Genomic DNA, 13,903 nt, shown 5'->3' with positions numbered 1-13,903 from the left:
ATAAAATTTCTTGATGAAGTCATGAACACCTGTTGCCTTTTTCTATTATATATTGTTATTTTAAAAATTTTTATATTACTCATTTTACTTGTAGATCTTCTTTTTCAGTGTATTGATGAAGAGTACTAAAAATTTATTTGCCTTCATATCTACATATTGTAAAAAAAAAAAAAAAAGTTCCCCTCATGTTAGAAAGTAGGCCTTGATATATAATTATATACATAAAGATTTCATTTTTTGATCAACGATGCAAGTCTTTTATACCCTAAGTGCATTATGTTGAAAATCATTCTATTGATTTGCAACATTCTCTCTCATACCCTCACTTTCTTTCTTCTATTTATATATGGATTATCTCTTGAGTCTTTTTTGTTATTCTCTGTCTGCATTATTTTATTTTAATCTGTAAACCATTATCACATTTGGAAAACATAAAAATTTCTTTGCAATTTTCTCTAAAAATTCTTTCTTAAGAAAGCGTTAAGTTTTATAACTTCACTTTCTACACCCTGTCATATGGAGTTGAAGCCGTCTAATTAACTCTTATAAATTATTGAACTATGTTTTATCATTTCACACGTTAATAAAATTAATTACATATGACTTATATTAAAAAAAAAATACTTTCATACATACTTACTATTTAAACTAACGACACATGAAAAACCATGCATAACGAACGCACAAAGCAAGACATGTCATCGATCTGCGAGACGTATACAACAGACTACGATTTATTTCTTCAAAAGACGTCGAGATCATAGTCCAACGATCGAAAACAAAGATACAAATATGAAGTGATCGATCTTAAAAGCGTTTGTCGACGTGGAGCTCTTGCTTGAAGAGCCTCGAAGCAGCAGGTCTATCCAAGTACCACGCGAGTTGTCCGTCCAGAGGTGAGATGAATTTAGCAGGAATCTTGCGAGGAGCCTGTGGATCAATTTCTTCATTGAGAGCAGAATAAACTGCATTAGCATTATCTTCACCAGTCACACCATTGCTATGTAGGAACTAGAATTGATCACCGGGAAGAGTCAGAGTCAGTCGCGTCTCGGTCTCGTGCACCACGTGAGTCACCCACCTGTCCCTCTCATCAAGAAACGGATTGTTGGGGATCAGAGAACCCACGCGTCCGTCTGCCTCCATGCCCAGCAACATCAGGTCGAACTTAGGATGGCCCGATGCCGCGGATCTTAAATATCCTCTTTCAGTCCACTCTCTGAGGTTCCTCGAGTAACGTTCGGCTGCTTCTTCCTTAGCTGATATGTCGTAGTCAATGGTAAAAACATTTAAAAGTCCCAGCTTTTGCACCTGCGCAATAACATTCACGCTACATGTTTAGATGTATTTCACGTAATGGAACCGATGAAATTAAGCTCGATAGTACCATGGAGAGAAATTCTTCGTAGGCGACCCTGTGGAGGATCTCGTTGGGGAAAAATCGCGTTTTCCTTAACGTATAACTCGGCAAGAACACTTCCTCTTCCACCCAAAAAAAACTGCCATTTGGACCAATCTATTCTGTTGCTGTATTCAGATTTCACCAGATTGCTGAAAATCCCAACCAAATATAAAACAGTGTCATCAAACTATATATATACATTCATATCGGAGGTGTACGCACGTCGTTTTATTGATTTAATTTTTGCAACAAAACAAAACGCAGTGACCTGAGGAATCTGATGGAAGAGGTATCGGCCAGGGCAACCGTGAAGGATCCTTTATCGTCGATGGCCTGTCGGGAGAGTTCAACGACATCATGAGCCAGAGATTCATGAAGATGCTCCCACGAGAACACTTCCACATTCTTATAAACTCTGCCATTCTCATCACTCTGCAATGCCTTCACTGTGCCAACCGACCTACTGGATTTCAGGGGTTGGTCCTGGAAATGGAATTTCTTTGTCGCTTGGGGCGGCAGAATCAGCGACGACGTCGCTGGGGACAGTACTGAGTGTGACTTTGGGACACTCAAGGGCCTGTTTTGGGTTTGTGGGATGCATAGAGAAGAAGCGAGGAAAACAGTAGGCAAGGCCATGTTTCTTAGAGTGTATGTGTTGAACGAAATATGAACACTATCGTTTTGAGCTCGAGTGGCTTGTCATCACAATGGCGTCCGTATTCATATCTCAATATTATATTCTTTTCTCGGTCTCGGAAGCAAAGAACTTCAAGAAAAGCACATTCAAATTTTGGATCTTTTGCCGCAATCACAAGCAATTTGATATGTGGAAAAACAGTTTATGCATGCTTTAGTTATCCGTTCTTCAGACATAAGCTAAGAAAAGAGTTTATCCCCTCGACTTTTTTCAAGTTGAAGTTAGATTTAGCCTCCTTGACTCTTGAGGATGCAGGGTCACTTCATTTTAATTAATTTATTGATGGTTTTAAAAGACTACGGAACTTTTCGAAATATAATATAATTATTGATAGTCTTAAAAATACCATAAAATTAAGTAATAACAAAACAAAATAGCTAGCGGGAAGTTGAAGGAAATTAAATCAAAGATTAAGAAAATCCAATAGTTTCAATTATTTTATTTAAAGAAGTATAATAATCTAACATTAGAGGAGCATATTTATTCATTTTTAGCATATATTCAAATAATTTTTTCTTGTTATGATTTTATGATTTTTTTATAAATTTATGTATTGATATTATTGATAATTTATTCAACAATTCCTGTGCGTAGGGTTTGGTGGAGGGGAGGGGAGGGGTTTAACTTTAATGAGCTTTTATTTTGTTGAAAAGGAGAGGAGGGGCATTTTAATTATTCTTGTTTTGTTTGGAGGGAAGGTAAGGCAATTATAAAATAACAAATACACCCTTATGTTATTTTACTTTTTTCTTTTATAAAAAGAACTATTTATATTAGAAATTATTTTTATATTTCTGAATCTAAATTTTTTATCTCATTTATTTATAATATTCAAGCAGGAAAGTATTTATGATAAATTATTGTAATATTTTTAAAATATTATTTGATTAATTTAAACATATTATCTCACTAATTTTACTGTACTTTTTAGTATAATATATATATATATATATATATATGAGGGCTAGAATACAAATATGCGGTGCGCAGCTAATAGCAGGTAGTGAATAACATGTAAGAATTGGTCTCGCGTTTTTTATTTAATTGAAGCAATAATAATTTTAGATTGTAATAAAATTAACAATAAGGATTGGTTTTAGCCAAAGTTATTAATCTTTTATAATGTAGTGAATTAATATTTAAATTTTTATTAAAAAAGGTATTTGTATTTAGTACTCGAACGTGTTTTGAATAACATTACATGCCTGTTAGTAATAAGAAAATGTATTAAAGTTAATAAAAATATTTTAATCATAAAATTTATCTCCTTGCAAAAATTTTACCCCCAAATTGGAGGAGAATGATAAGAGGAGGGGAAAGAGAAAATTTGTCTCTCCCAATTTTTGCAACCAAGCAACTTTCCTTCCTTCCTTCCTATCAAAAATTCTCAACTAAATCAAACCTAAAAGATATTGATCTAAAACATACTATGTTTTAGATGGAGTTGGTATAACCATAACAAGAAATAAAAACCAATCTATCAAGCATTTAATATAAATACATTCTTGGACTTGGATTTAGACTTATATAGTTAAGAATGTAAATGCTTGGTAAGAACAGATAACACTTTTTGTAATATAAAGCGAGGTTTCGTTTTAATTTTTAAAATATAAAAGTATGCTGGTAATAATAAATTTTCAATGGTTTTCAAGACTGATTGATTTGATATGGAAAGCCATGTGGAAGAGAGGAGTGAGAAAGCTGCGTGAAGTCAAAAGAGGATTATCATGCTGGGGACCCACTAAGCATTTAACAAAGATAGATGGCGCATTAATGTCGAACAATGAGAAATTAAAATTGAAATGTGCAATAATAAAAATATTTAAAATCCAGTTTAGAACATTCACAAACCTTCCGCAAAAAATTTGAGGGCAGAAATTATTGTTAACACATTTATTTACCACCACAAAAATGACATGGGAAGAGATTTTTTTTTTTGAAGAAAAAGGAAAATTAATATGCACATTTTTCCCTTGAATTTAAGGGTTAAGGGATAAAAGTGTCTTAAAAATTTTTAAAAATAAGCATCGGATATTCTTATTTTTTAATTGAAGTAATGTTACTTCAAAATTTTTAAAAAAGGTGTAATGTCGCTTTATCATTAAATTTACAAAACATTGATAGTTAAATCTAATGTTTTACTTATTCTTTGCATTTGACTCTCTCTCTATCCGCTCCTTCGCTCCAATTCGTTCCCTCCCATACTTCACCGCTCACCAAGTTCTACGATGTCAACGACTTCCATGGTAGCAGTTGAAGAACCTAAAGGCAAAGACTCTATTTCAAAGAAGGATATGAGCTCTGCATGTAGGAAACACAACTTCTAAAAGAGAAAATCATCCAATTGTGCTACATTGCTTGCCCAACTAACCGTTAAAACACTATGTTTCCTGCTGCCCATTCACCATCGAAGACGATATTCCTGCTTTCCCCAGCGCTCTACTGCTTCTTCAATGGCGATTTCCTCCTCTACACCCAGCCCAAACAATTGTGTCAAAATCAGAAGTGAATGCCAAATATTTGTACATGCTCGATTGACGACATTCATTATCACCTTCCTCATTTTGATGCCTTAAAATTGAAGGACCAGCTTGATGACGTCAATGATAGCAATGCCAATTATCATTTTGATGACGTCAAGGATGAGATAGATGGGTCTCAATCTAGTGATGGTGATATGGGTGGTTGCGATGGGGATGACTACAAGGATATGGGTTATTATGATAGGTATGATTTGGACGATGAGCTCATTTCATGGTCTGTGAACACTAAATTGGGAGGCAGAGGATGAGGAAAAGCACATTTTTGAACATGAAAAATTCCAAGAAGTCACTTTATCTATTTATAATGCCTGGGTGTGTTCATGGCAAGCATGGGCAAGGTCTTAAGCACAATTACTAGCTTTTAAGCACAAGATATTTAGAGACTCATATTCAAGAAACAGTCTTAAATTGGGGTTTAGTTGTGATTGATCCATAGGATAAAAAAGCACATCTAGTCTCCGGTCTTCTTCCTACATATTCTCCTCATCACCATCGATATGCTCAACCTTAAATCTCAAATCTCAGACAAACCAACAATGCCATGCTCAACCTCACCCATTGTTGACCTTAGATCTTAAATCTCAGACTTATTGAAGTTGTCGGTGAGCCTTAGGTGTTCTAATGGACCAAGATTTAAGGTTTGGTATCTGTTTGATTCTGTTCTTTAACTCTCTCCAAGTTTCCCCTTTTTTTCCAGATCTTTATGACCTCAACATGATGTCACACCAGAAGCAAGCCAAAAAAGCATACTGCCAAGCATGAATTCGACAACTAAGCATGACAAGAGAGAGGAAGGAGAGAAGGATGAGGGAGAGAGAGACACAATGTCCACGTATGCAAGTTTTTGTTTTCACATGAGAGTGTGAAAATAGTTAATTATTACTTAAAACCATAATTAGCTAATCCTTTCTTTTCATTAAGCAACTTAGGTTCCTTATGATACATTTACCCCTTTCTATCACTTCAACCAATCCTAATACACCCCTTTCACAACTTCACCCTTATTTCTCTTTTAGTTTAGAGCTAATTTAAGTTATAACTTCAAAGTTTTATTATTTAATTCTAAACTAATCGCAAAATCTTAAATTAATTCTGGAGAACATTTTCATTATCAAAGGGTAAGAAACAAATCCCTTAGAAATTTTCGATTCAATTTCTTTATAATTTATACTAAAAGACATTGGTGTAGAATCAAATCTAAGAACGGTACAAAACTTATCCAGTAAGCTATTGGTCAAAAACTTCTCCCAAGCTTCTAAGAATTTATGCCCTAGTAGATACTTAGCTTCCTCTCTTCTCCTTTCGTGCTTCTCTTCCTTTTCTCCTCAAAAATTCATGAGCTTCCACATCTTCATTACTCAAATTTTTGTGCCATGCCCCACAATGCAGCATAAGCAGCACTATTCGTGGCATGTGATATAGTGAGAAAACTCTTTACCATGCACATCTATTTTACTTTGAAATACAATCTTTTCACCCATATCTACTCATCCAAGATGTCAAGGAATCAAATTACTACATTGTCATCCAAGATTCTAATTCTCACTAATTACTAATTTACTCTTGACTAGCAATTTCAAACTTAAGAAATCATGATGTTACACATAACCTTCCTCAACTTCTATACCACCTAGGACTCTTACTTTCTATAACACCTTAAAACATTCTTCCAATTTTTTAGCTTAACTATGGTAGAATAGAGTTTACCATGATAAATAAAAGATAACTAATTCCTTTTAAAATAATTTGTAAATTTAAAAGTAATACCATGATAGAAAAGAGTGAAACATAAATCATAGAATATAAACTAATTTTTAAAAATGACTACTATGGTAACTAGAATTTAGCTTGTTAAACATACACTTTTAAGAGTTAGGATCCCAAGTATTTATAAATAAGAATAAGTGTGAAAGGTCCATGTGAACTAATCCCGTATATAATCTAAAACCATACAAAAAATAAAATAGGAATTTAGAAGCTATTATACATTATAGAAACTTCTGTCCACTTTACAGCCAATCAGATAATACATAGCAATTATCTTTGCTACTTATGCACAATAAAAACTATAGTTAAATTACAACTACCCAACATAATTTATATAGAGAAAATTAATATAAATTCATCTAACATTTGGCTTTAGTTTACACAATACAATATCTTTATAAGATTGTCCTCCCACATGCCATATAAGCCAAAATATCACTTTCTCACACTTATGCTCCTTACAAATACAAACCAAAGCCAAAATCTATAAATAGACCAATTGGTCAAATTCAACAAATAAATCAAAACGCATTGCCCAAATCATGCCCTTTTCAGAACATCCAACCTTATCAAATATCATTAATGCCTCAATAAATGCAAAGATATTTTTTAACAATACATGGTTTACAGTTATCCCAAACATACAACTAGTATAAACTATTTAAAGAGGCATAAATACAACCATGAGTCCATATGCTCACTAGATAACATAAGCCCTAATATTGGCAATAATATATTATTAAAATTTATAAATCCAAACCCATAGAAAGGAAGTGGTTTTATACCACTAAACCTCAAGGCTTCCTCCCCACGCCACACTTGGCTCTTCTTCTAAAAATTGTCAACCATGTAATAAGACTTAAATGTTTAAGTAAGTAATGCTAATGTATGATAATGTATATAAACAATTATATGTGTGCTTTTTAAGTGGGAAAATGAATAACAATAATACATTTAACATATACTAGTGATATTATATTACAAGACAAAAAACCACCTTTATTTCTTACTCTTAACCTTGTAACATCCTAAAAAATTAACCCTTAATTAGCTAAGTTAAATAAGGTTAATTAAGTAAATTATTTTGGTTTGTGGCCAGAGAGCACTAATAGGCTTATTGGATTGTGGTTGTAGAGTTGGATCCAAAGTTGAATTAAGTCACCTAGACCTTAAAAAGAGAGAAAACAAGGCAATGTGGCTCTGTGTCATGGCATATATGTCATATGCTATGAATGACATGCCATTAACACATAAAGTCCAGCTTTCTGTGCCATATGCCACGGTGTGTATGATAGGTGTCATGATGCATGGTCAATTTCTGACAAAGATAAGAACATGCATCAATTTGAAAACAAAAGAAAGAGAAGGAGAAAATGAAGAGGAACTTAAGAGCTCTACTAGGGCATGAAGTTTTTGAAGGTTAAAAGTATTTTGAAGCTTGTAAACCCTAAAAGTAAGTCTCCTAAATCATCTACTTCTATCCTCTTCTATTTTCTCTGGGTTTTAAGTTAAGGTTTGCTTGAGTAAGATGATTTTTGATCCATAAAGGTCATGGGTCCAAATTTATTAACCTAAATAGAATTAATGAGAGTTGTTTAAGTAATTTAAACCTAGCATTTATAGTTTTGTATTTTTTATGGTTGGAAGGCCATTAATGGCAAAAAATAGCCATAAATGAGGTGGTTGAAGGAGTTAAATAGCCAACAACAATGGTTTGATGATTCAAGGAAGTTAATGAGAGCTAGAGGAAGTTACTAAACCCTATGGGTAGGCTTATTTATGGGAGATTGAGATTTTAAGAGTTTTAAAGTGTTGAGAAAAAAAGCTGTAAATTCATTAATGGAGCTATTAATGATCTTGGGTGTACTTAATAGTAAATTAATCATATATCAACACCATTCAAATTTAAAAAGAGCTTTGAAAGTGATTGTATTAAGGGATAAATCTTTGACTTCTTAAAGGTTGGGAGAAATTTAGTTCATACATTTGTTTATTTAATTGATTATATGTGTTTATGAACTTGTTTTGAAAATCATGATATTTGTAATCTTGTTTTTTATGCAAGTATGGTAACTTAAGAAAATTCTATGTAATATGTGTGAAAATGAAAATGTAAACAATTTGAGTGTTGTGAAGATTTATATGGATATGATTGAATGTATTGTTGAGTATAGTTACGTAAAAAGGAATGTGATTATAAATCTCGATTGTAATTTAATGGCTATTGAATTATACGAGAGGGTGTGTAGGGATGTGAGATGATTTGTAAATTAATGAGCATGATGATTGAGATTGCATGCTATGGCTATGTGCTTGAATTTCACATGCAAATGACATGTTTGAAAAATAGGCATGCTATGTATTGAGCATGAGTTTCATTACATGATCATATGAGGAGGGAGTTTATCTAGGGAAAAGAGTATAAATTTGAAATTCATGTGGTATAGCTGCCATTTAAAGCTTGATAGCTTGCCTTTAATTATTTATTATCTCACTTATTCAATGAGAGACTGTCGAACTTGTTCAATGAGGGACTCAAACCTAATTAGTCTCCACCTGTTAATAAAGAGGCTAGTTTAGGGTTATGACATCTCATGATTGTCAATATTGGTAGAAATCATGATCCACAAGTGAGTGTAGTAGCTTTGATTAGGCATCTCTTCACAAGTGAAAGGCTTGGGTAGTCTGATAATATAGATAAATTTTACTAAATAACCAACAGTTTTATGTTAGAAGTATTAGGAGGTAAAAGGATGTCATTAATTATGTATATTATTATATGATCACATGATTGTTATTATTGTGGCCCTACATAATATTGATAAGAGAACATGTTTGTCAATATTGTGCTTCCTTGTGGAAAATGAAATCATGTAAATGTGAATATTAAATTGTGATTTTGCTCAATTGCAAGGTTGCTAGTTTTGTGGTTGAAAATAACTTGTGAATATAAGGTCTTACCACTTACGTCATTATAATTGATTGTCATACATTTGTGTATGCTAAATTAACCTTAATTATTGAGTGATTGTACTCACTCTTCTCTCTTCAATATTTATAGGAGTTAGCTCAAGTCAAGACCAAAGGAAAGTACCAGAGGCTTAGGATCTATTAATTAAATCCTAACTGTAGACCTCTCGTAAATTTGATTGTGTGTATTTTGGTTTGATAATTTTCCAACTAGAATATCATATTACCTTGACTTACTTACACTATTAGTTGATTTGATTTAAAGGTGTATTTTAAGCCCTAAATTGTATAGGTCATGTTTGCAAAGTCTAAATAAGGTCAAAATACCATTGTAAAAAAGAAAATGTGTAAATACATGGATGTGATAATTTATATGCTGAATTATGAGAATTTGTCTCCCCTTTCTATTTTTAGTGATTTAGGATTGAGAGTTGAATTTGTGATATTAGTATTATTGGAATGTGGTCATGTGTTGCATTGGTCATTTATAGCTTATTAAATGTGATCTAGAGGTATTTGTGAGCCTATGGCACTTGGTAAAAAATTTGAACACCCTAATGGAGTTTTGAAAGTAAAAGAGAGTAAGTTTGCAATTGGTGTTCAACTTTTGAATGAGAAATGATTTGATAGTGAAACCAGTGTCATGAGCTAGAGCTTGAAGAGAGTTTTTTTTCCATAGAAATCTAGTTCACCTCAATCAAACTCAGACAAAGAAACAGGGCTAGATGTTGTTATTTGACAACATATGTATCGTCATACTCGTGCAATACACCACAGCATATGGCACAACGTGGGACATGCCATGATATGTAAGTGCTATGCCGTGACACATCCCTTATTTTCTGCACTAAAATATTGTTTTCAACTAAAATGAAAATGCTTTGATACAATTTGATATCCTATGCTTCATAAATGTATTTTACTCTAATTTTAATTTATGAAAAGTATATTATACTATTTTAAAAGTTTAAAAACTTTGGATCCCATTTGTTTAATTTTAAAACTTAGACTATTTTTTTAAATGATTTGGTAAATCTTTTGGGTTAATTCTATAATTACCAAGATTTTAAAGTTTAAGTGTGGTTCAGTAAGGGCAACATTACAAACGGCGAGTCATAGCTCTCACTCAGTGCAAGATTACCCAATCAAAGGTAGACTAGTCTGAATCTTTATAAGTTACCTATTGGGCCTCCAACTACCACGTGGCTTACAAATCCAACAATAACAACAATTCTTCCAACACTTCCTATAATACTCAAGCAATTAACATCAATGATTGACAATTGTACAACATCATAACCTTTATAATTTTTCCCATTTACACCATAACATTTTCATTTGGCAAAAATATTTCAAACTGTGTATTGACAATTTTATAATAAACATATCAACATAATTTTTTTACAACATCTCAACATATGTTCACAATAACCACACAAATAATAATAAGCAATACTAAATATAAGTTAAAGTATGGTTACCTTATAATTTTAATAATAATTTACCCCTCACAACTTCTCTTCTACAACAATGTTAACTGTCAGTACAATCTACATATAGCAATGCATTATAATAAATTAATTTTAATTATTGAAATTAAAAAAACAACTGTAGCATAGAGTTAGAGGATATATCTTACACTTTTAATTTTATTAGTTATACCATTTCTAAGATAAGTATGACTAATCAAAACTTTAACCATCTTCTAACAAATTATAAATATCAACAAACTATAATTAGCCTCTAATTCATTTTTAGTATCATCATTTTACTCTTTTACATTCCCTAAATTCACACAAAAATATCCCATAAATTAGAAATTTAGTCTCATGCCACAAATCATCATTCTAGAACCTTACAATTATATTTTTAAATCTAAATAAATTTCTAATCATCACAAAGAAACCCCAATTTTCTCTAAACTTTATTTTCTTTAAAAATTTTAATTTACTACCACAAATAAATTCCTCCATCCTCATTATATTCTTATCATGCAATAACCCATTTCACTTATTAGAGCTATTAAATAATAATAATAATTTCTTCAAGTCATCTTTAATCTTAAAATTGCAATATTTACAATACCTACAAAAATCACTAGTATTGACATTCAATCATAAGCCTCAAAATCAATCCATTTAATCATTCATATAACCTTCATTAAACTGAAATAAACCATTAAATTCAAAATAAACAACCACAATATTCATAAGTTGTAATTTTCTCAACTAAAACCTAACTTTAATTTATCAAGTCAACTATTTGGCTAAACCTAAATCATACAAATTATTATTCTAACATCATTAATTTCATTAAAAATTAAATAATCAATTAAAATATTCAAATAAAATTCAAAATCTATTAGACCCCAAAATTCTATCTGTCAATAATTCAGAAAATAGATAAAAGAATATAGTTAAAAAAATGATTAGGATACTTACCTAAATTTAAAATGCTTAAAATAACTCTTAAAGTGTCCCATTATAACGTCAAGATTCAAAAATTGCTCTCACCCCTCTCCCCCTGTTCTCCGAAACGCTGCTGGGAGTGGAGGCAACTGTTGAATTTGAAAGTCTGAAGATGATGAAGAAAGGGGTATACTAATTAGTTGGTGGGCCAAGGCCCATGTGGCACGGGGACTGCTTTTTATCTGACCTAATGAGAAATTCTCAAGTGGATTGGATTCGTCACATTATTTATAATATGTTTAATTAAATTATTTTAAATTATCTAAATAAAATTTTACGTGTTATTATTTTAATTAATTTTATTTTTATAATAAAATATATATTTAATATTAGAATTAATTTATATTTAACATCATATAAATATCATATTTTTATTAGATAGATCACAAATGACGTGGCGAACTCAATTTATCTAAGAATTTCTTCCTAATTTTGGTTTATGATTATGTTTTTTTAACTTTCTCCACTTTTATAATCTAGTATTTTTACCTTTCAAAATCTTCTTTCATTGTTTTTATAATGACTTAAATCTTTCAAATCTAAACCCTTTTAATAAATTATCCTTATTTAAATAATTACTAAATAATAAATTTTGACTATCACACGTAATTTCAATGCTAGAAAAAATTTACTACTTTTAATTTTGTACTTCATAAGAATGTATTTAGAATTTATTTATCTTGATTATAAGTTTCCCCAATTTTCATATTCCACTTCTTTAAATCATAATCCTAAGTGCCTATAGACCTTGTACAACATAATTTTAAGTTATCATAAACCTCAATTTACTCGATAAATTATATCACAACACTAAAATTTTATGAGTAAAAATTGGGATATTACAACTCTTTTCTCCACTGCCGTCAGAGCTTCCCTCCATCATCAAAATCAGAAAACCTGAAACCATCCACCGCACCAAGAGGAAGTGTTGTCGAGGTCGCAGAGATGTTGCTGGAGATCGTCGTGGCGTGGGACAAGGGACCTTCCTTTGAAAGAAGCCACAGCAAAGAGAGAGAGATATGCGAGGAGAGTAACAGATGTTTTTATAGCTAAAAGCAGAGAATGATGGGCCCCACTTAACCGAGGGCAATTACAAATTAACACTAGGTGATATTATCTCAGATTTAATTATTTAGGGTTTACATTGCAATCGATAGCTTAGAGTTTAAATTATTATTTAACTCTTTTTTTTATTTAAATTGAGATTATATTTGATATGTTATATATGTTAATTTTTAAAATTAAATTATTAATGAATGATAAATTTTTTGGGAAAAAATAATCTCAAAATTTATAGTAAATTTAATTTAATTTTCTTAGCTCAAAAAATTAATTTCAGACAATATTTATATTTTTATTAATTTTTAATGAAAATTATATATGTATAAAAATTATTTACAAGACATAACATAGTTATATAAGTTTAGAATTACGGAATTAATTCTAAATTACATAATATTTTAATAAAAATATAAAAATTCTTAATTTAATTTTTTAAAAATTCAAGAATTTTATTTTTTAGAAATTATAAAGTCTTATAGTTTAAATTATAAAGACTCAATTTAAATAAAATAAACTATTGGAATGAAATCAATGGAATGAAATCAAAAATTTTAAAAATTATGAGGAATCTTCTTAAAAAAAATTCCTACCACGAGTGCCCCGGTTGGTTGACTTTTTTTTTTTTTTTGGCCTTTTCCATATTTGTGTTTTTCCATAAAAGCTAAAGGCTGGCAGGAAGAAGGATTTAAATCATTTAAAATTGATAGTCCATGTTACCATGTATCTCGAAATTTGCCCTTTTAATTTAGAAAAAATGAGGGAAAAAATTATGTTTTATAAAAAATAATAAAATAAATGTAGAAAACTTTTATATAGAGAGTATAAATTCATGAATCTCAAATAATCTAATGTTCTCTTTTGGCAAAAAAAAAAATCTAATATAATGTTGTTGTTGAGAAGTTATCGTGTGCCAAGTGACAAATTAAACCAGCAACACATGAAGCACCATGCATAACGAACGCAAAAGCAAGACATTTCGTCGATCCGTGAGACG

The 13,903-nt window shown here is 31.0% G+C and overlaps 1 protein-coding gene across 1 annotated transcript; it reads right to left on the bottom strand.

The window, feature by feature from the left end:
• Positions 1–807: 807 nt before the first annotated feature.
• Positions 808–2,080, bottom strand: LOC129297173 (probable 6-phosphogluconolactonase 1). The gene is made up of 4 exons (XM_054935541.1): positions 1,671–2,080; positions 1,388–1,551; positions 1,082–1,259; positions 808–1,000 (listed from the first exon to the last, which is right to left on the bottom strand). The coding sequence occupies exons 1-4, from the start codon at positions 2,036–2,038 to the stop codon at positions 808–810; spliced, it is 903 nt and encodes a 300-aa protein (XP_054791516.1). The 5' UTR covers positions 2,039–2,080.
• Positions 2,081–13,903: the final 11,823 nt, after the last annotated feature.

The sequence above is a fragment of the Prosopis cineraria genome, unplaced genomic scaffold, assembly GCF_029017545.1.
Source record: "Prosopis cineraria cultivar Desert tree isolate PC_DT_omini unplaced genomic scaffold, ASM2901754v1 PC457, whole genome shotgun sequence".
Taxonomy (NCBI): domain Eukaryota; kingdom Viridiplantae; phylum Streptophyta; class Magnoliopsida; order Fabales; family Fabaceae; genus Prosopis; species Prosopis cineraria.
The sequence above is the reverse complement of the archived record's forward strand: the minus strand, read 5'-3'. Positions and strand labels throughout refer to the sequence as shown.